Source organism: Alligator mississippiensis, chromosome 11 (genome assembly GCF_030867095.1).
Source record: "Alligator mississippiensis isolate rAllMis1 chromosome 11, rAllMis1, whole genome shotgun sequence".
Lineage (NCBI taxonomy): Eukaryota > Metazoa > Chordata > Crocodylia > Alligatoridae > Alligator > Alligator mississippiensis.
This window is the reverse complement of record NC_081834.1, coordinates 23,340,423-23,363,481: the sequence shown is the minus strand read 5'-3', so window position 1 is coordinate 23,363,481 and position 23,059 is coordinate 23,340,423. Positions and strand designations below refer to the sequence as shown.

The window sequence follows — 23,059 nt, the reverse complement described above, 5'->3', positions numbered from 1 at the left end:
TGTGGGGATTGTCACAGGACCTAGCCCAGCCAGGGCCACATTTGCTGTGAATGGGGCCCCAGTCAGGCCAGGTCATGGGACAGTGGGAACCTGGCGGCCCATCTAGGGGTGTGGGGGTGGGTGCTCCTGCTGCTGCATGCATCGTGGGGGGGCTAAAGGAGGGGGTGGGCATGTGCAGAGGCATGGAGCAGAACCCAGCCTACCCCCTCCCTGCCCACAGATCAGGGGGCATGTGCCCCTACCTTGGCTTGACCACACTGTGCACAGCGGTGGGAGCCTCGTCTCCCCACAAGCCCCTGGACAAGCCACCAGGTTCCAAATGTCCCACGATCTTGCCCAGCTGGGGCCCCACGGTAAATGGGGGCTGGGCTAGGTCATGTGACAATCCCCACAGTGCAAGAGGAAGTGGGGCAGGGCAGGGGTGAATGATTCCCCCTGCCCCTCTTCCTCCTGCACTGTGGGGGGCTCAATCCCCAGCCCCACTCCCTCCTTCACGGCTGTGGGGGATGGGGGGAGATTGAGGCCCCCGTGGTGAGGGAGGGAGTGGGGCACAGGCAGGAGCAGGGGCTGGGCTGAGTGGGGCCCTGGCCAGCTGGGTGGTGGGACAAGCAGAGGCCTGGGGGACACATGCCTTCCCATCTGTGTGTGGGGTGGAGGCAGTTGCTATTGCCGTTGCTGTTGTGTTCTGCGCTTTGCTCCCTGCTACAGCTGCCCTGGGAGTGGCTGATGCCATGTGCCTGTCACTGCTAGGCTGTGTCGCGCACCCTGCCTGCCCAGCAGTGGGATGCATACAGCATTGCAGGGCAATTTGGCCAGGGGGTCTCAAAGCCCAGCATGCAGCAACAGCATCTGCCTCTGCCCTGTGCACAGATTGAGGGGGCACATGCCCCCTGGGCCTCCACTTGTCTCACCACCCAGTCTGGCCCCAGCCCACCCCAGGGCCCCACTCACCCCAGCCCCTGCTCCTGCCTGTGCCTCTCTCCCTCGCTCACCACTGGGGCTTCGATCTGCCCGCCACACCCTGGCCCTTTCTTCTCCCCCCACTGCTTCCTCCACAGACTTACCTGTATAAGGGAGGTCCATGAATATGCGTGCACGCTCAGCCCCGACAAATATTTTTTTTCTCCCTCTGCCTATGAATCCTGGTTAAACATGTGGGTCTGTGCTCCTTCCATTAAGATGAGAACTCCACAGATCTTGCCTTCTAGAAATCTACCAGTAAATCTAAGGGAGACTAGTTTTCCTGGTTATTTCTTTCTGGGTGTTTTGTCTGACTTAATTGCAGAGATGTGCAGGACTGACTATAGGGTAAATATTGTGTGTAAGAACAGCAGAATAAATGTGTGAAGGGCTTAAAGAAATTCTGTTCATAACCTAAACTTATGTCTGAAACATTATGAAGAAGAGCTGTATGAGGCACATCCAGAAGAAAGCAAAAACTGGCAAGGCTGGAGTTGAGATTCCCAGCAGAAAAAAAATACAGCCAAACAACAAAAACCTTAGGGGGTTTCTCTAATACTCTATAAAGTGCTGCTGATTATAATTCCAACAGGAGAGAGAAAAACATAATGTACTCTATAGGGTATTGCCAGCTCTCATGAATTTAATGGAAATAACATGTTTTTGGTCCCTAGGTCAGGCTACCTTGTGATGGTGTGAAGAGCTTTCATTCAGTTATAAGATCAGAACAGTGCTCTCAACTAGAATCCTCTGATCTTGGGGAAGGTGCAGGGTGCTGAAAATCTCGAGAGTAGGAGTTTAAGTTCCAGCTCTTCAATTCTGCCGTTAACATACCTAGGGGCAGTTACCCCCAAAGATGGCAGCCACATTTGAAGGTAAAAGAACCTGAGGTCCTTTCAGACAGAGCTGGCAATAGAAGCCAGGTCTCCTCCTGTTCACTGCAAGATTTTCAGAGGAACTTGCCAAACCTTATGTGTCTAATTCATACTAACAGAATGCTTGTCACTCCCTGCACCTAGACCAGATACTAAGGTTTATGACTACTACTGCTTTTGTATTCAGTCTGCTTTTTGAGCCCAAGTGGTAGAGGCTCAGGCTTAGGCTTTTTTGATGTGTGATCCCAAGCCCAGGCTACAACTACAATAAGGATGTCCTTCCATTTGACAGTTGCCTAGAGTGAGTGTAGCAGTCAGCTCCCAGAGTGGGAAATGGAAAGCAAATACTAATATCTGAGGTACAGGTTGCAGATACTAATATCAGATATTCATTATACTAACATTACTAATATTCCATCGCTTTCCCTGAGTATTTGTGTAACGGGCTGGCAAGGCACCTGGCCCTCAGGCTTCTGCAAATGGATCTCCACGCTTGCCCCTGTAAGTCTTGAATTGCAACCAAGTCATGGGAAGGGGCAGATGAGAAGAGAGCCCTGCCTAGCCTGATGGCCAAGCTGCTTCTGTGGCAACTCCATGTTGCAGACTGCGGATCCCGGGCCATGTGTTTCAGAGGCAATGCAATGTGTGTCTTGCTTTAATAGAAGCCATCCCTTGGGTGCCAGCGTTAGAGATACTGGTGGGACCTGAGCATGAACACCTCATGCCTCGCGAGGCTGGGGGTCATGGAGGCAGCAAGTGGGTACTGCCGGCAAATGCCACCGGCAGCGGAGGTGGGGGAGGCGGCGAGTGGCAGCTGCCCGCAGGCACCACTGGCAGCGTTGGTGGTGGTCAATCTCATGGGGTGCACGTGCACCCGCATGCACCCCACCAATGCACCCGAGGGCAGAGGCGTGTTGTCCCGGGGGCGGGCAGGGCAGCCCTGCCTCAGGAGCTGCACAAAGCTAGGCTGACGCTGTTCTGGATGCGTCAAGTATCCAGGCTGTAGCCCTATTGGTCTAGAGGAAAAAGCAATCCGGGCTCGTAGAAGAGATGGTATCTTTTCTTAGATCAACAAGATTATTGCAAAAAGAATTTTTTTGCGATAATCTTGTTGGTCTAATAAAATACGTCATAGCTACTACGGGCGCTGATTACTCAGTTTCGGAGCAATTTGGGCCCCGAGGCGGCGCTGCCGCCCACCCAGCCGCGGGGCTCTAGCCCTGGCCCCGCTCCGCAGGAGCGCCCAGGATGAGCCCAGCGCGCAGCCGGCGGCACCGCCCCTTCCGGCCGTGCCCTAGAGCCCCGCCCCCGTGCCTCTTCCAGAGGACATGCAGCCGCAGCAAGGCTTCCTACGATTCCCGTCATGCACCAGGGGACGGGAGTGGATGTGACGTCATGAAGCGGAACCCGCGAGAGCCGGAAGCGCCTTCCCGCTCATTCACTCCGGAGGCGGGCGGCGCGCTGGGCAGCACGGCGCGGAGGAAGTGTGGTCCTGCCGGCTCTCCGTCGGGCGTGCGGCGGCCATCTTGTGCGGGAGGTGGTCGGCGCGCGGCAGCAGCGGCGGAGACGGCGGCGCTTCCTCCAGCCCTTCGTGCGCCTGCAGCTGGCGGGGGCGCCATGTCCGCCGAGAGCCCCGAGCCCGCGTCCGCCGAGGAGCAGAAGGTGGGCGCCACGGGTGGGGGGAGGACGCTCCCGGGGCCCGGCGGCTCCGTGCTTCGCTTCTAGCAGCCGCCGGCTCCTTTCCGCCGCGGCCCCGGGCCGATGAGACGCCGCCCCGCCCCTCCCCTCCCCTCCCCTCCCCTCCCCGGCCGCCCGGCGCCTCCTCTCGCGGGCGGGGCGGCTCTGTGGCCGCGGTGAACATGGCGCCCCCTCGGCGCTGGCTCCCGGGGCCTGCGGGCACCGCTCGAGCTCTGCTCCTGGACAGTGCCCCCGGCCCCGCCGCAGCTTGAGGCCCGCGGGGGGCGGCGCCTGCGCGGTCGTGCGCACCTTCCCCCCGCGCCCCGTGCTCGGGGCTGTAGCCCGTACACTAGAGCTGGCCCGGGTGGGGGGGGCATCGCAGCTCCGTGGCTAGGAGCACCTCGTCCTTTTCCCACGGGCATCGAGTTTCCTCTTTCCTTCTTTTTTATATTTTTTTTGTGCTCCTTTTGGAGTTGCTTTTCTTTGGTCTTGTCCCAGCCCTGCGGTCTGCTCAGGAAACATTCCCCGACCGAGCAGTCGCAAAGGGTTCCTGAAATGCTGATGTTGCTTGAACTTTCCCCTCTGCTGTCAAAGCTTTGGGGATAGATTTGATTTACAGTTTGAAGTCTTTCATCCAGTCTTCGGGTTTGCTGACCTAATCTGGCTGGGCAGGTAGGAAGAGCAGACTGATTGCACTATGTTAACTAGCTCAACCCCCCCTTCCTCTTTCCCCTTTTCCTGTATTTCACCATTTTATATTGCTGTTTTTCTGTAATTAAGGGATGGTTAGCTTTGGAAAACATTTATTGGAAAAAATATCCAAAATGTATTAAAGAGGTAACCATAATGTACTCAAAGAGTTATTTTGCTTGTCTTTCAATGAAAATATGTCAGGAGAACACTTGTAGGAAATCATGCAAAAACACTCTTCAATTTCTTCCATACAGTTCTGAGTCAAGTCAAGTGACTTAATCTGGAGACTGTTTCTAATGGGATCCTTCAAATTTCAGGACATGGGCATCATCCGTGTCTAAACGTTGTTTGGAAGTCCAACACTGGTGCTATTTGGCTGCAAGAGTTATTGTATTAGAAACAGGTAGCATGAAGCATTAAGTTAAATCAAAGTGAAATGCACTCACCAATCATCAAAAATAAGTTAAATTTGACTGGCATCTCCACGAAACGCTACATCGCTGTAGTGATGAGCTATAGGTAGCTTGTTGCTATGGTGACATAGCTTCAGCGGGTAAGAACTGTGATGCTGACACTACTGAGCAGTAGCATCAGAAACTACCTGTGTGGCACCGGGACTTCACAGTAATGGTGGTTATTGCACAGTCATTTAGTACTTGGTTAAGGACTGATACAGTTAAGCAAGCACTAAGTGACTGCACAGTCTGGCCCACTGTGCATCAGGCCAGGGCACTGTGCTATTGGAGTTCTGTAAATGCCTTTGACAGAAGTTTTTTTAACATTTAAGAAACAGGACACATTTTAATCCCACATTTTGTGAACTGGTGGTTCAGATTAAATGTTCCTTCAAGTATTGTGTTGCAAGTTGGGGATACCTGTCTCATGAATGTTTCCCAGTTGTTAACTAATAGTAATGAATAACAACTTTTTTTCAGGGCTGTTTGCTTTAAAATCTCTTGGTCCCTAATGTGCACTATGGTAAGGATTTGAGACATTTGACCATCTTGCATACAAAGAACAAATTCAGGAGCTCTTTGAGCTGGGACCCTCCCCCAAGCAAATAAAATGACATATTTATAAAAGAGAACTAGAAATAATTAAAGATTTGGCAATATTTTTCCCAGGTACAAGTGCCATATTCTAGACTAATTACCATATTTCTACTGTATCAGAACTGTAGCTTTTTGCTACTTAAGTAATTACACACCCTGAGAATAAAACTGTATAAAATTTTAAAGTACAGAACTAAATGTTGTTTCGGTAAATGGTACAGAAATCCAGTAACTGTTTACACTACAACCATTTTACTTTCCAAAACTGTCTTTTATTGAAAAAACTGACCAGCAAATAAACCGTATATATTTGGAAATGGTCTTAAACTTGAAATAGCCAGGGATTTAGTGCTAGGGTCTTTCCCAACAAAAAAAAAGTACAACAAAATCTTGAAGCCTGTGCGCTCCAGAATAGAGGGGTGAAAAATGTTAAATAAGTTGAATATTAATTGAAATTTTGGTTGCATCTAAACTGGAGGTGGTTTTATTGTGTTTTTTTTTCCTCCTCTCTCCTGCCCAAGACAGTGCCCCCCAAACTCCCACACAGTGTCCCAACTCCCCTCCCCCCCACAAACATGTGAACGGTGCCACATATTGCCCATTCAGCTGTTCTTTATACTGCAAGGGAGCAGCATGGTGGGGTTTTTTGACCCCTGGATATCCAGGAGTCAAAAAACCCCACACAAAATAAAGCAGTGGTACATGTGGGGACAGTGTACGCTGCTTAAAACAGGAGCATGGTTGGCCAGAGCCACATTCCAGCTGCTAGCCAGGCTCCGAGCAGCAGGATTGCCACTGCTGCAGCTCCAGGAGGACCCCAGGTAAGGGTGGCCTCAGCCTCCCCTACCCTACCTAGGGCAGCCTGTATACCAGAGGGCATGTGGCATAGGCATTCTCCCTGGGGACAGCTGGCAGCAAGGTGTGCCGCTGCTGGTTATCCCCAGGGAACCAAACGTCCACACTCACGTGGACATGGCCTATATGGTTAAGAAAAGCCTCTTGAAGTGGCAGCTGACTCCTGTATTGAATATATCTACCTTTGCTACAATAGTTTGTGTTGTTTGATTAACTTTCATTTATTTTCTGTAATGGTTTGTTTTGGTGTTTCTGATATGCAGAACACCATGCTCAGATGATGGTTTAAGCAGCAGTGTCTGTAACCTAGTTGTGTTCCCCTTCTCACCCCCATCCCTCTAATATTAGTCCCTTGCTCAGGTGATTTGTATTTCCCTACTGGCTTTGTCATCTTTTTGTATTCACAATCCTAAACATCTACTAATAAAATTCAGTCATCTAGCTCAGTGGTTCTCAGCCTTTTTGTACCAGGACCTGTTTGTAAACATCAATGTCCAGTCCTGACCCAGTGCTCCTCATTCCCAACATGCAGGCCCCTGGTGTGTGTGTGTGTGGGGGGTGCGGTCTGGGGGGAATTCTGCCAGCATGCAAGGGAGACACCATGATTTTCCATTGTTTTTTCCTTTAAAAAAAAGTGTTCATCCTTTTTTAAAGTTTGTTTGCCACTCTTTCATACATTCATGTGACCCACTTTTGGGTGGTGATCCGCGGGTTGAGAAGCCTGATTTAGCTGATATTTTTTGTGTCAGCCATCTTGGCTGCCTTTCAGCATTGGGTTGCAGTAAATCTATTTTATTGACTATGGAAAATTTGTTGAGGAGCCTAGCTTTAACAACACGTTAAGTTTCTTGGTCTTGAGACCAGTTTTGTTTAGCATTTTCATTAAGGACCTTGGAACATGTAAGTGTGCTGATGAAGTCTTAACAGTATCTCCAATTAAGTCAACTATATAGGGAAAGATTGGCATATTAAGAAAGAAATTGATTATCTTCATAGGTTTCATAGATGTCTAAGGTCCGAAGGCTTCTATTAAATCATTGAGTCAGACCCCTACTCCAATCTTAAGGATTGGAGTAGTAGAAATGGGTTGAAACCAACTCTAGGGTTGTGCACTTGGGTACTAACAACAAATTTTGTAAACCAGGAGCTCTTCAGTTGGAACTGGCAGTACAGTCAATCCAAAGAGCACTGGGTTGGCAGTGTGATCCTAGAATGAGTTGGGCATGGGGTTTCTAGTAAAGATAGGGAAATGTCAGTGCTTCATACAAGGCCCAGGTGAGTCCTTACCCAAATACTGTATAGTTCTGGTCAGCCTTGATGGATACGTAGAAATCAGAACAGGTGTAGAGGAAATCACTGAGATGAGCCTAAAAGCTTGTTTAGCCAAGCCAAAAACAAAAGGTTGAGTCACAAAAGAGAAACATCGGAGGGAAAATAATTATTTAAACTAAAGGGTACTGTTGACATGCCATGGATATAAACTAGTCAGGAATAAATTTAGCTTGGATATTTAGCAGGAGGTTCCTAACCATTAGAACCATCATGTTTGGAAACAGCCTTCTAATGGGAGTAGTAAGGTAAGAGGTGGGGGGGACGGGGATGACACACAAGACGGGGGACAGACTGCTAAATACCATAATTGCTTTAAGGTGGAGTATGATAAATTTGTGAAAGGGATTATATAACATGGTGGCTGTGGCAGGACTAGACTGCTATGCATGTAATGCTGCTTCCTGTCAGAAAACCTTTGGGTGACTTCCATTTTCAAAGGGAACTGGTTTTACTGAGCTTTTCTCCATTTAAGACTGCAAGAGCTATAACAACCAACATATATGGTCTCCCCTAAGTATTTGTGACCCTTAAGTGTGCAAAATTTGTTTGATCTTGGCTACAGTGAAAAGTAACGTTAAGAGTCTTAAGCTGGATAGAATTTCTGTCTTAATGAAAAGAATATTCTGATGTACAAATAATCTGATTTAGTGAACATAAATTGCGTAGGTACGCTAATATAGCTCTATCTCTTTAGTGATATATATGTAGTGAATACCAAATTTGGAGGAGGAGGATAAAGGAATGAGGCCACAATCTCAAAATGTTGAATCATTTGGTCTTTTCTATCACAACCGTGTTACTCAGTCTTATTTTATCAGCCTTTGAAAATCTATTGGGATGTTGCCTCCAACTAATTATAGATAATATTTCATATTCCATAAAAGGCCAGCGTTGATAAATATTCTGTTGTTGCCCTGTAAATGAGGGCAGGCAAGGCTGAAGAGCTGAGCTGTCCTGATATTTTTATCCACTGTGGGATGATGCTAATCTGTCATAACAATATGCAGTAATGAAAGATGAGTCTGCTTTACATAGACATGCTTCTACATATCTCTTGGGCAGTTTATGCATGGAAGTTGGAAAAGGTCTAGTGGCACTTCTGTAGACTCAAGAGTATGGCTATTGCTAGTGGAGGGCTAACTTAAACTGAGAAATAGTCTGCTTCATGAAATATACAAACCAATAGGAAAGCAGTCTAACTTGAGCCCTGCTGAGACAGCAGAACACTTTCTTCCTCCTCCTCCCCTCTTCCCCCCCCGTAGATTTGTTTATAGAGGGACGGTGGCCAAAACCCCAAAGCTGTTGCTCTTAGAGCCTGACCAAATCTTTGCTTGGTAGTTTGGCTTATGATTTAAAGAGCTCTCTGTAATTGTATGCATTTCAGGAAATGGAAGATAAGGTGATCAGTCCAGAAAAGGCTGAAGAAGCAAAGTTGAAAGCAAGATATCCTCATCTGGGTCAAAAGCCTGGGGGCTCAGATTTCTTGAGGAAGAGGCTTCAAAAAGGGGTGAGTTTGTGGGGGTTTTTTTTAATTGTAATTTCAATGGTACCCAAAAGCATATCTAAATTTTCTCTTCCTGTGGTGGTTTTCATTGTAGTCCTGCAACTTCTGCATGCATTTCTATAAAAGGTTGCTTGTATGACCAGAATACAGTGCTGTAAGCTTCTCTCTTTGGATGGAACTGATCGGAAGTTCTTCAGTTAACCCTTTACATGTCAGCACTAAGAACCAGGGAAAATACATGTCTATGAAATAAATAGCAATAATTTAATATTATAACTGAGCACAGCTTCAAGGACTCACCTAAATCTTTTTGAAACACAATTTAAAAGTTTTGACCCATTACACCCAAGACAAAGTTCCTGAAGGCTTACCGCCAAGGAATAAAGTCCCATTTTTATACTTATTTTGCACTATTTTTATGCTACCCTTTCCTTTTAGGATTGTCAAAATTAGTGACTGCAGATGTGTACCCAATTTCTTAGTACGTGAAGGCCATAATGCAGTGTAAAATTCATGCCAACCTCTCACTGGTGTTTGTGGATTAAGAATGATATTGTAGTTTTAAATTTATATTCTAACTAGAGAGCACTGGTCTGGTGGCTAGAGGATAGGGGCCACCAATGGAGATTTTTGTGCCTGATGGAGATAGCCGATTTTTAAGGAGGCGTACTGGCTGATACTGATCCAATTTCCGATACCCAGCCTGGTATCATGAAAAGCTGCCTCCAGCTGGTAAGTCTGGTGTGGTGGAAGGGGAGGGAGGAGGGAAGGGGCATTGGGAGTGCAGATCAAGGCCTCAGCAGTGAGGGAGGTGTGGGGCTGGCGCAAATACTGCCCAGCCAGGACAGGGTGGGCACAGGACAGAGCCCCAGCTCGTCCAGGGGGGAGCGGGAGTAGCTCCTGGTGCTGAGTGCTGTTTGTCCAGGAGTTACTGGTCTGGCGGCTCATCCAGTGCTCAGCTGCTCCCACCACTTGTCCAGGAGGGCATGTGCCCCTGGATCTGCATGGTGTGAGCCGTGACCGGGGCTGCGCAAAGTTCTTCCTGTTAGGACGGGGCTGCTCTGGGAAGGGGCTAAAGGAAATTTTTGGCTGCAACTGCTCCCCCTTCCCAGCACAGCCCCAACCCGATGGGAAGAGCTTGGCACAGCCCTGGCCCCAGCCTGGCCCACCCCATGGAGCTCAGGGGGCACATGCCTCTCCCCTGCCTTCCCAGATCAGTGGCAGGGAGCTGCCAGACCACCGGCTCCTGGACTAGCGGTGCACAGCAGAGGGAGCTGCCCCCACCCTCCCTGTGTCCCCCAGAGAAGGCACAGCACCGTCCTGCACCCATCCCGCTGCAGCTGGGCAGCGCTTGCCCCAACCCCAAGCCTCCCTCACCATGGGGGCCCTTGATCTGCCCCCCCCCCCCACACATACACCCCCCCCCACCCATCCACCCTGCCCTTACCTCCCCCCTCCCCTTCTACCACACCAGACTTAATGGCTGGAGACAGCTGTCCATGCTGCTGTGCTCCTCACTGCCTGTGCTACATGCATGTGCAAGACATATATCAGCCAAATTATTGGCCTGATACAGCCAGTTTCCGATGTAGTATATTTTCTTTATATCGGCGCCGATCCTATATCGGACCAATGTATTGGTGCACCTCTACTAGAGGAGTAGAGAAATGCGTCAGCACTTTGGAATAAAACAGAATGACTTTTTTCAGACTGGGTAAGTCACTTTAATTGGTTGTGGTTTCCCTCAGTTTTCAGTATATAAAGGGCTCCGGATTGTTAAAGCCCTTTTATCCTACCCATGTCATTGCATACACCTCCTGCCTTGTTTGCCAGCTTCGCATTTTTATTGGGAGCGCTACCTGAGAATGATTTTGACCCATCTTTAATCCTGTATCTGACAAAGGGAACTCAAATTACAATGACCTCATTGTATGAACTACTTATGTCTCCCCAAGGGAGTGGCTAAAGTATCTTCTTTTCTTGTCGCTAGCCTAAAGCAACTGCTATGCATTTTAAACCATTTAGGCTTCTCCTGTCTATTGCAATTTTCAGGTAAGGTGTCAAAACCAACCATTAGACTTCACCCAGAAGTACATTAGAACTTAGTCTAGAACACAGTTTGGGTTAATGTAGTGATGCTCAACCTTTTGTCCGGTAGGCTGAATGGGCAGTGCCTGGTCCATCTGCAAGCTGGATTTGAGACCCAGGGTGGTCATGGCAGGACATCATTTGACTGTGCAAGGTTGGCGGGAGAGGAGGGGTGGTAGCCTGACCCCAGCCGGCCACATGGAGCTTGGGATTTGGGAATATGGTGTTGGGGAAAGGTGGCCATATTAATTGCCACTGCTTCCCTGCTGCCAGATTTCCCAACCTGAGGGGAGCCTCATGGGCCAGATAACATGCCTACATGGGCCACATTTGGTCCATGGGTTGGAGGTTGTGCATCCCTGGGTTAATGTGAGGATGTTTGCATGAAATGCTTAATGTGCCATGTTTGTTGTCTGTCTTTCCACATGACAAGGGTTCTTGAATGGACTCCAGAAAATAAAGATGTTTGCTTAGGTTGTGAAATCTGGAGCAACAAAAATATAGTGAAGGAAAGATGAAAAATTGCCTGAGACACAGTACATAGCAGTGAAACTTGGGTTGGCTGGCCTACCAACCTTAGTAGAATTACAGGTGGTGACTAGAGAGCTACTTTTGATCCTTAAAATAAAGTGTAAATCTGTAGCAGTTTTTGTAGAGACCTCAAAATTTGACTCATTTGTGATGAGGTTTATAGTTAAGATTAAGAGAAGAATCTTTGCCTGTATCTTTGTCTTGTTTTAACTAAGCAATAAACCTTCCTTCTAATATACCTAGTTTAATATTAGTCTTTAGTTGTCTAATTTTTATTGTTACTAAATCTCCTTCAAGTCTGCTTTTAGAAGGGAGCAATGTCAAATTAAATTTGATTTTTGTCTTTGTCAGTTGTTAATAATGGACAAGATGTCAGGTTGACAGTGTCCATCTAGTAGTACATTTTATGGTAGATGTTTCTAAGATTCAGGACCCAACACTTAGCAGCTATATTTTGATCTAATGTTTACCCTGAATATGATCTGAGAGATCTGTTTGAAGATGGTCAGTTTAGTCAGATATTGCGGTTTAGATGTAGGAATTAGCAGATGAAATTTCATAGTCTAGTCTAATCTCCTACATAATACAGATGATTATAATGGCCCTTTCTGGCCTTCATATCTATGAATAATTTAATGCTTTGAGGATATTTGAAACAAGGCAGATGGCAATAAGGGGTAATGCTAGTAAAGATGGCAGAAATTGGTAGAAGTGATAACTTGTCTGAATAAGCAGGTATCTAATATCTGCTTAGTAAAACAGCTTTGATTCTAACATGATCTGGGAAGCAGGACATGTTTATGGAAACGAAACGGGTATTGGTTTTCGTAATCAGATTTTGGGGAGTGGGGTGTGTGCATGTGCTTTCAACAGCTGTGTTTCAAAAGATGAAACATGCCCTTGTGCATTGAGCTGTTACATGAATAGAACTGGCATGTGGTGCAGTGAGCTGTGTTATGTTTCAGCTAAGTTGTATCAATCCAAAACGGGTTTATTTGTGGTTTAATATGCTATATTCATTCTATGACTAAAGCTTTGTTTTTAACTAGCCTTCTAAAAGTTTCAGTAGGCTTCTAAAAATTTCAGTACAACTGCTAAGTAACTTGTAACAGTGTATTGCATCAGACTAACAGCAATGCAGGCTGGATTCAATGTTTCTGCACCAGTTCTTCACAAGTACTTGGTTGCTATCTTGCTTCTGAGTCTCTTTGATTGTTCTCCCCACCCCTCTCCCCTACCAGGCCAAGCCATGTTCCCTTCCCCTGCAGGCTGGCCCTCATCCCACTCTGCACAGCTAGCTGGTACCTACTGCACCCACCCTTGGTACTGTGTCAGTACCACCATTCATATCCAGCCCATTGACAGACTTGGCACTTTGCATCTGGCTCCCTGGGGGAAAAAGGTTGAGCACCACATCTTTAACCATTTGCAGATCTGGGCTATGAGCAAATTAATTTCACATGATACACTAGAGCAGGCACTCTATCCTTTAGATGTTAATGTTCAAGGTTGTTTTAGTTATACAGTTCTGGAGTTCATTAGCTGCACTACACTCTGCTGTCAGGTGTGAAGTTCTTGAGAGGTGAAGTTTTGGTCTCTTGACAAATTTGGCAGTATAGTAATGCTTACATGCAATGAAACAAACCTGAGGTTGGACATTTAACTTTTAGCACTTCCTTAATTCAGTGTTTAACTTTTAGCTTGTTCCCCAACTCCACACCTCTGGAGTCCTTTTACGTCCATACTAATACAATTTGTATGCATTAAATGAGGTAAAAAATTAATTTCTAAACTCCCTTAATATCCACCGCTTTCCAACAACAGAGCTTTAAGTTTGCAACTTGGTTATCAATTTAATGTTTTATGTGGTTTTCACTTACTAAACCAATGTAATTTTATGTATGCATTGAATACATTTTTCAATCCAACAAAAATATTTTTGTCTTCTAGCAAAAATACTTTGATTCTGGTGACTACAACATGGCAAAAGCAAAGATGAAGAACAAGCAATTGCCTACTGCAGCTCCTGACAAGACGGAAGTCACTGGTGACCACATTCCCACTCCACAAGATCTTCCGCAGCGGAAACCATCTCTTGTTGCTAGCAAGCTGGCTGGCTGACTAAAACGGCTGAACTGCATGAATCTTCTCATTCCCTTTATTTCTCCTTAATAGTTATTTCTCACTTACTTTTTTTTTTTTTTTTTTTTTTTTTTTTTTTTTTTTTTACACTAAGTTGTTGAGACTGACAGCTTTTTGCAGGTAGCGGTAGTGAATGCTGCTATTGTAAGGGAGTACTGTTAAGAGTAAATGTGTAGTACTTGGACTAGTAAGAACAATGCACTGATAAAAAGGACAAGTTTGGTTAGAGCAATGTAATCTACTTGAAAATGTACATATTGCCTATTTCCTAGTGTAGAAATGGTTCCAGCAAGTGACATAGCAAGTTTTACAACTTTTAATGTTTCTGCTTTTGTTATTTCACCTTAATTACAGCATAGTATGTTTGTATTTAATATAACCTCCTGTTGTGTTGCTTTTTCTCCTGTGTTTGGTTCTGTCTAAAACAGAGGTTTAGACCACAAGTTACTAGAAGGTAAAGCATGTATCAACACAGACAGGGCTCTGAATGAATTTGTGTATCTGCTCTTGAACTTGAATGGCCTTAAACCTGTTTCAGCTTTAACAATAGATTTTTACTTGGGCAATATTTGCCCATTCTGGTGTAACTCTTGTGAACCTAGTGCTTATTGACAACTGCCTGTTGAAGCTGGTATTCTTTTCAGTTCTGTAGCGTAGAACACACTTTTGTTTAAGATGTGAATGAAGTGTGCATGTGCATAGACTGTTGAATTCACTCTTGTGCCATTTTTGTAAATACAATAGTTTTGCACAACCTTTTGCAAATGTCTATTAATTTTACATTTTAAAAAGCAGATAATGTGCCAATCAGAAGCACAAGTAACTCTGTATCTGAAAGTCTTGGCCTGAAACTTTGTGCTCAGAATCTTGCTACTGATAAAACTTGTAAACTCAAGATTTGTGAAACACTTAATATTGATACCTGACTGAGTCAACCTTACTTATGCTTTTTGCAGTTGTATATTTTGTGTAGCAGTGACGTCCAATGTTCATGTATAGCAATCTGAAATATGTTCCTATAGGCATTCAAAGGCAGGCACCCTTTCTGTTCAGAAACTTTTAAATCTATATCTTTTTAAAGTTGAAATACTCTGGGATTCTGTGGATTACAGAGATACTTACAGTTCTTTAGGGTTATTATGACAGACTCCAAACCTGTTAGGGATTAAGGGATTAGATGCAATTGTATTTGGAATATTTTTAGTGTTATAGAATTGAGAAGGGTATGATATCATATTTCGTGAAATCATGAAGTGGTGATATGCCAACTCCTTGTTTTGGCAACCTTAGTTCTTTGTGTTGCACAGCAACCCCTAACCAGCTTTGAGCAATACCAAGAACTGAACTTGTATTATATGTGCTATCTATTGATAAATGTGGTAGTTTCTCATTCCAGCAAATGAGGATAAGCTTGGCATCTTGTGTAGATGGTGAAGGTTATAAAGAGACCTAACTACTGAATACAACAGGTAATATACATGTATGTTGATATTAGATGGAACTTCAGGAAGGAGAAAATCAGAACTTGTCTTTTTAGCTGAATCAGGTATATTAGATAAAAGTGGAGCTTTTGCTGTTAGTACCTATAAAACTCTTAATATCAAGGCTGTGATTTAGTCTTTGGGATCACAGTATGAATTTATTACCTCTCTTAGAATACTAGAATCTTGCATAGCTTGCTGTTATCATTCATTCAGTTTTCTTAAAGAAAAGGTCTAATACAACTTCTATAAAAAAAATCCATCCCCAGAAAAATCACTATAAGAGAAAATACTCTAAACATACATTTTTAAATCCTTCTTTTGTATTGGCATCTGCCAAAACAGCTGTTATCCAAGTGGCTAAGAAAAATAGATTGGTCTCTGGTCTCTGCAGAACCCCTCCCAAAGACAGACCTGAGGATCAGACAATAATCATTCAAAACTTAGTTTAACTTTAATTCAGCTCTATTTTGAATTATGCATAATAGCCAGATGAGCTTATTCTGTCTCTTGGGAGCACTGAGCACTTGCAGTGACTATTTAACCCCCTCTGGAAAATTCTAGCTTCTTGTCATAACAAGATGTAGCAGTAGAGATGTTAGATATGCATGTTCTAAATTTTAAATATGCTATAGACAAAGGCAGTGGTGCAGGCTTAACTTGCATAATCTTGTCAGTTTACCCCCCTCCCCCCCCCCCATATCAAAAGAGAACTTGAAGCAGAGAACTTCCAAATTCCAAAATCTAATTAGCTCATACTTTGTGCATCTTTTATAGTTCATTAGGAATGTGCTTGCTATAGTCCAGGCTTTCCTTTATCTTTTATTAGATTCTGTTGAACTTGTGAATATCTTCATAAGAACAGACTGAAGAGCATGGATACCCTGTGTCTGTAAAAAGCTAAGCTGGGAAAAGAGAAAAATCTTATCAAAAGAAATGTATACCAAAATAGCAAGGAAAATGGATATATTGAATTCAATTGGTTTTTATAGATGTTTATCCTAATGTGAAAATCCCTCTTTATTTTTGTATGTGTAAATGAAAAGCAAGACTTATTGGTAGGATTTGGTCTGAAACAAGCTTCTTACATTTTAATGTGATTGTGCATGTGTGTGTGTGTGTAATGTCTGGTATCACTACACTAACATTCACAGTAGGTTGAGTTCTCTTGACATTTAGGAAGGTAAAAATTCCATTTAAACATTCCATTCACTCAGCTACAGCTAGTTTAATACACTGATTAGACAACAAATTCTTATGATGTCCATTCAGTGGCTTGCAGGGTTTTAAGTTTGTTACAAATTCCAGTATAAATAGATGATCCATGAGAAATGTATATTTGAAGTGTACTGTATTACTATGACCAGGTCAGTTACTGATTTTGAGCCTTTGTATTGAAAACCTCAGCAGCAAGCACAGTTAGTTTGATTATATATGCTGTTTAAGACATTAAATGATTAAGCCCAGTAATGATTTTACAGCAAATCAAACTTGACTGTGAATCTACATCTACTTTCAGCTTACTCCTGCAGAATAACTAAGCTATCCAAACTTGTGTACATAATGTATAATATGAGTTTTACCATTTGATAAATGACCTTTTTCAGAGAAGACCTATCTGCACTGTAGTCTGGCAGTCCCTTTCATATCTTGCCTTTAAGGGTAGATGGTAATTAATAGCTAGAGTAGTACTAACATTGGCTTTTAATAGCAAGTAGCACCAACATTTTGAAATAGTCACAAGTGGATTAATTGCAGCTTCAGAGATATGTCCCCCAAACCTGTAGACCGAAGGCTTCCTTCTCATTGTTCATGATGTAGTAGGACAGTGTCTGTGCAAAGGCCCCAGGAGTACTGTTTTGTTGGACATATTCCTTACACCCAGTCAAGATGTTAAGGGAATAAAATGTTGATTGCTCCTTACAAACATACACGTTGTATAGTATACATAATAAATTGATCTACTTAGTTTTTATTGCAATGTGCACATTTGTTTTGTCTTTACCGTGGTCTTCTTAATGATATTGCCTCTCCTGATCAAAGTCTTTCTGAAGACTTCCTAAAACCCAAATCTTGCTACTCTGTATTATTAGAAGTATGACTGGGCCTCAGTTTCTAGTTTGTTAGACTACAATACTACTTTAATGTAACCGTATTTATATATTTCAGTGCTTATTTTTCTAATACAGACAATTAAAGCTAACTGTGCAAAAACTTAACTCCATAACAAATGCTTGTTTCAGTGCCTTATGCTGTTTGAGTGAAGGTGAGTTCGGCCGAATAAATTTTGCACCTAGATACCAGCACTGCAATAGTAGTAACTCTCTTTTAAAATTTGGTCTCATGGCTTAAATGTTGATGTCCAAAGGTTTTACTGTATCTTGAAATCTAAAAGAAAGCTAACAAGCTGAAATAGAATCCCTTTAAGCATTTCTCTTTGGAAGGCTTTCAGAATATCTTTAAAAAATATCTATCCTGGATGGACTTCATACAATTGAAATCGACTGAATTACTTGAAAAGCAGTAGCTTTGATTTAGAGGCAGACAGCTAAATTGCTGTAACATTATTGATTCTGTTTATATGTCTGAAAACGCTGTTCCTGATGACTTGGTGGTAGCCCCTTTTCTAAGAAGTGCTATTTGTATTGAGTAGTCTTCATCATGCTTTTAAAGGCATGATCAGTCTTTAATTTGTAGAGTAAATATGAAATTGATCAGGTATGTTCAAATTTAGTTTTCAGAGGTACATTTGAGGGGGTGTGGGGACTGCTGGATATCACATACTGGTCACACTCTTGAAACTTACCCTGTAATAGTGCTGGTGACAGTAAATGAGTCCTTCCAGCTACAAGACTATTTAAAAGCAAAAAGTTATAAACTCTTTCTTGTAACCCTGCATCCCCATCAAGCTTTTCAAGTGAAATTTACTGTAGCCCCCAGCCCTTTTTACTGGGCATATGTCTACAGAGATTATATTTCTGTTGTTGAAGTACAGATTCCCCTGAAGTGCAAAACACTGGTGTATCCTGTGAGAATTTAAAAAAAAAAAAAAAAAAAAGATTCCTATCCTAAACCATTCTGCAGTGTACTTGTACTTCTTTTCAGTAGGGCATCAGTCTATTGGATTGAATTATCTGTACTAAATACTCCTATGCAACTGTATGGACAGTACTGAAGAACTGAATAATACTAGTATTGGCAAACTAAAACCTAAAGGTATGGTCTGTAAATCACCAAAAATCTGGGGTTTGGAGATGGGATCTTTGGTATCAGAACCTGAATAAAAGTGGTGTACCAGTTAAGCATACTTTTGCTGGGAGAATCAGCTTCATATAACAGAAGCTTCTGTAACACTTTGAAAGGACAGATTCACATTGCAACTACATTGCCATATCTAGGGGAGATGCAACAAGCAATTGTCCAGCTGAGGGTTTGTTTTGATTATGGATTTGTATGTTGCTTTCCATGTACATGCTGAAAGACTTGTGACTTCTCTTGTGTGAAACTGCCATGTTACACCTTGTACTGAGTTGCACAAACATTGATTGGTGTTAGTGCTAGCTTGGAATTTAGAGCTGTCACACGCAGTCATGAAATCTTCTCTGACTGTGCCCCACCTGCACAGCTGTGACTTGCCACTAGGAGGCCTGGTGAGCAGGTGCAGGACTAGGAGCTGTAGCTACTAGAGGGATGGTGAGCCAGGAACACTTCCATCCTTGCTGAAGGACTGCAACTTGGGCAGCACATCTGTTGGGACTGGCCACACCTTAATGGAACAGGAGCTGAGTTGTGTGAATCGGAAAGAATCCTGCCCTGGAGTAGCGTAATTTTGAGCTGCATAATAAGTGCTTAAAACCACTTCAAAATGTTAATGTGCAGACAGTCCGGGAGGGTTAAGAGCTCCAAGAGCTGCCCAAAATTACTATGCAACAAGGTATCAAGTAATGAACACCTCTTTGTTACTTATCACCATTTGTCACTTGTATCTTGTAGATGTTTAGTTAGTCACAATGTCCCCTGAAAGATTTGTTCTAAACTTTGATTGGAAGAGGATTAACAACCTTTACCAAGTTTATATGCATGTTACTTGCTTTTGATTCTATCCCAACCTAATTAATTAGCAAATTCTTCAGGAGTTATTTCTAGTATTTGACTCTATCACAAAATAATATGCTATGGAGAGTTGTAATGCCTTTTGCTCTATGAAGGACTTGCATCTTATGCAAGTTCTTTAGTAAACTATGAAGAAAGGCTTTAACAGTGTATTTTTAAATTCTTATATGGCATGAATGAAAATTATGGGTTTTTTTCAAAGCAACCTTTGCATTGCAGGTATGTCTAGAACTCATTATGTTAACTAACCTTAAAGTTAGTTAAGCACTCCCAATTACTCCTGATATAAAATTAAATCTATGGTAAAGATGCCAGTAGTGCATCTATCTCTAAAACAAGAAAAAGCTGTTTCTAGCTGAATTTGGAAGAGACTTAATGTTACCTAAAAAAACCTGCCATCTTTTCCTACCTGTGCCCATTATGCCAGCAGCAGGCATTGATTCTGTGTTACTATATTATTCCTTTTTTGGAGTAACCATTTGATCAGCTAAAGAAATCATCAGTTGTAGTATGGCATAAAATGTCTACCCATGTCTAAGGATCTGGTCCCTTAAACTAAACTATAACATGGGTAGAAATTCCAAAGACTTTCTTGAACAAATTCTGCTGAATCCTTCCCCATTTTAAAGTTCTGAAAGGATAATTTTCTTTGCTGATGTCATTTAAAATCAGTATACAATATTGTATATGGATGTTATCACAGCTAGGTTAGTTACATTTGTAAATGTTAACTGTGATACTTGTATTCTGAAATCCTTTCATCAGCTCTGAATTTTTTTTTTTAAGATAGACAGATTTCTTTGGGGGTTGTTTTTTTTTAAATCTATTTAGTTAGACCGATGGTTAAGGAGCATGACTGGTTACTTATAGGTGTAGTACAGGAAGGCTGTATCTATTTTGTCACTGTCTTTAAAATCTGACCTTTAACGACAGACCTGAGATTTCAGTTTTGTGCTGAATAATGTTGAGACAGGAGTATTTTGGATAGACATATCTATTTTTGACTCGTGATTATAATTCCATTTGAATCCAGGGCTCCAGCTGTGAATGGCTGATACAATAATCCACAGTCCAAGCACGCTAGTGAAAGCAGCAGTGTGGATTTAGCATTTGCATTATCCCAAAGCAGCACGGTGGATGTTGGGTGAGAGCAGGCGCATACAAAAATTTTTAAGTTCTTATAATAAATAAATATCAAGTGAAGGATGAGAGTCACACTTGAGACAAATGATGATGTCAGTGATGACAGATAAGGAAAAAAAACCTGAGGGCATGTCACATGGCCAGGAGGGAAAAGGTACAGGCTCTAAAGAAGTAGGACATTCACGGAAGCTTAAGATACTGGATATATTGATGAGGAAAAGACCATTGTAAACATTGAGAGAAAGAAGACACCAATTACAGCTTAAACTGATCCTGGAAAAATTAATATTTATTTGTGATGTTTATTGACCATAGAGCATTGGAGCAAAGGACAACTCCCTTTTCAAAAGCTCAGCTTCCTCCCTCTCCAGTCTATTAAAAAAATCTGTTACTGATATTTTTTTGCTTGTTCTTACTATATCACTCTCCCAATCCTTGTGTTTTTGATCCTCTTGGCTGTCCTTCCTAGCCTGACCTTATGCCTTCACCTACTGCTCTATTTGGTCCATAATACCTTCCTTCATGTCCCAGTTGTCTTTTCCTATAATCATCTTTTTTTGTATGCTGCTCTGGCCTGTTCTGAACTGGCCTATAGGACCACTAGCCCATCCACATTCAAATCCTCCATGAAGGCTCGCTTGCTTTGCAATGCAAGAAGCTAACCAACTACGTATTTGCCTTTATATAGAGTAGCTTCACAGCATGCACTCACCTTCACAGACTTTGCTGACCTCTCTCTCCTTAACATCACTGCCAAAACTGTTTGTAATTTATTCTCTGCCCCTATTTCTGCATCCAGTCTGAAACTGGAGTGTAAGCCTTTCTGGATGCTGAGTGTGAATTCTTATCTGTGCCTAGCAAACTGCTGTAAAATTATTATAATGTTTCGGCCATGGCAAAGAATGTTAAGAGCATTTGTGGAGGAAGCACGTCCCCTCACAAGTTGTCAGATTCCCCCCACACTTCTCTATTGCCCTCATCCCTGATTAATAGGCTTTTGCTAGTTTTCTACTTTGGCTTTTTGGTTACTTTCATTGGCCTCCTGTAGCTGACCTCCAGACCACTCTTGCGGTTGGCAATTACAGGATTACCACAATGAAGAGAATCTGCAGAATTGATCCCAGAAGGAAGAAAGGATACTATGTACCATTTGTATCCCTCAAGGAGTTGGGGAACAGCTAGAAAAAAATCATGGGCTATCTCCAGTGAAATTCTAGTTCCTTCTCCCAGTGAATTTAAAACAAAAATAAAGATGGGAGCAGTGAAACTGCTGCACAGATGTGCCCTAAGGCTATGCTTTTATAGCGGTCTCAAATCATGGGGAAATGAATTTGTAACAAAAATTTAACTGCCAAAAGGTCTGTCTGAATTTTTTAACCCTTCAGTGGTCTTAGGCTGAAGCATGTGCAATGCTGAAGCAAAAAGGGTTGGCACAGACTTCCCTCTACCAGGAGGCCTCAATGTCCCTGCCTGCACTTGCCTGGAACCATTTTCTGTAAGCATCCGCCAGGGTTGGTCTGCTCCCTTGCCTGGGAGGTGCCTATATATCAATGCAAGTGGCTTTGGCAGTGGCCATTTGGACAGGGGAGTGGATGATTGCAGGATTTGCACCTGACACCACACAGATATGGCCTGTGGGTTTCACCTCGAGAATGATCGTGACACAGGCGAGAATTGGTGTTTAAAAGGTGCATAATAGAGAAATAGGGGTGGAAGGGACTTGCAGAAATCGTGCCCCTTCCTGAGGCAGGATCAGCCCCATCCAATCCATCCCATACAATTTATCATCTAAGCTTGATATCAGGCTACTGTCCGCCCTGATGCCACGCAGACCAAACGCGAACCTGCCACTGGTAAAATGGACCACAGCAGCCAGTATCCTACTTCTATGAAACGTTGATACACGCTCAAGGCAGACAAGGTTCTTTGGGTAAACGTGGTCGCTTTTATTAGACCAACTAAATGGTTGGAAAAAAATGTTCTTTGGGGCAGAAACACTTTTCTTCAGGCCTAAGGAGAGTCGGCGGGTGTCTGCTCTCCTGGGTGGACTAGAAGATTAAGCCAATATGAAAAATGCAGGTCTGTGAAAATACAAATGTGTGGCAGGGAAGATGCGGGGACGGGAGGTACAGGCAGGGCTACAGAGGAGCGGACTGGTAAGAAGACGACGCTGCAACATCCTCCCCCTTTCTGTTTTGTTTTCCCTCCCCCTGATCTTCCCCGGGAGCCTGGACATGCCCGGAGAAGGATGCCCGAAAGCCTGCGACCAACTATTTTTCCAACTATTCAGCCGGTCTAACAAAAGACATCACCTTTCCCCAAAGCACCTCGTCCGCCCGCGTGCTTGGACCGGCGCGGCTCCACCCGCCAACCGATTTCACGGTCGGGAGGCCGTGGGCGGCGGTGTGCGCCGCCCCGAGCTGAGGGACGAGCCCGTCCGGCGCGGGACAGCAGGCCAGGCGGGCCGTGCAGTGCCAGGGCGGCGCCCCAGGAGACAGGGCCCCAGGCCGAGGCCGAGGCCGCGCTCAGCGTCGCGCCGCCCGCACCCCCGCCCAGCGCCGCCTTCCCACAATGCACCGGGCCGGGGCCGGCCGCGCCGCGCCGCACAGGTAG

At 43.9% G+C, this 23,059-nt stretch overlaps 1 protein-coding gene across 2 annotated transcripts; it reads left to right on the top strand.

The window, feature by feature from the left end:
- The first annotated feature begins 3,290 nt into the window (after nt 1-3,290).
- On the top strand, nt 3,291-17,409 carry ARPP19 (cAMP regulated phosphoprotein 19). 2 transcript variants are annotated; one of them, XM_006270150.4, is made up of 3 exons: nt 3,291-3,497; nt 8,829-8,951; nt 13,518-17,409. In XM_006270150.4, exons 1-3 carry the CDS (start codon nt 3,453-3,455, stop codon nt 13,686-13,688), a joined length of 339 nt encoding a protein of 112 aa, XP_006270212.1. In that variant the 5' UTR covers nt 3,291-3,452; the 3' UTR covers nt 13,689-17,409. The 2 variants fall into 2 exon arrangements, with proteins under 2 accessions (XP_006270212.1, XP_019333313.1); XM_019477768.2 differs by lacking the exon at nt 3,291-3,497 and adding an exon at nt 3,759-4,184.
- Nucleotides 17,410-23,059: the final 5,650 nt, after the last annotated feature.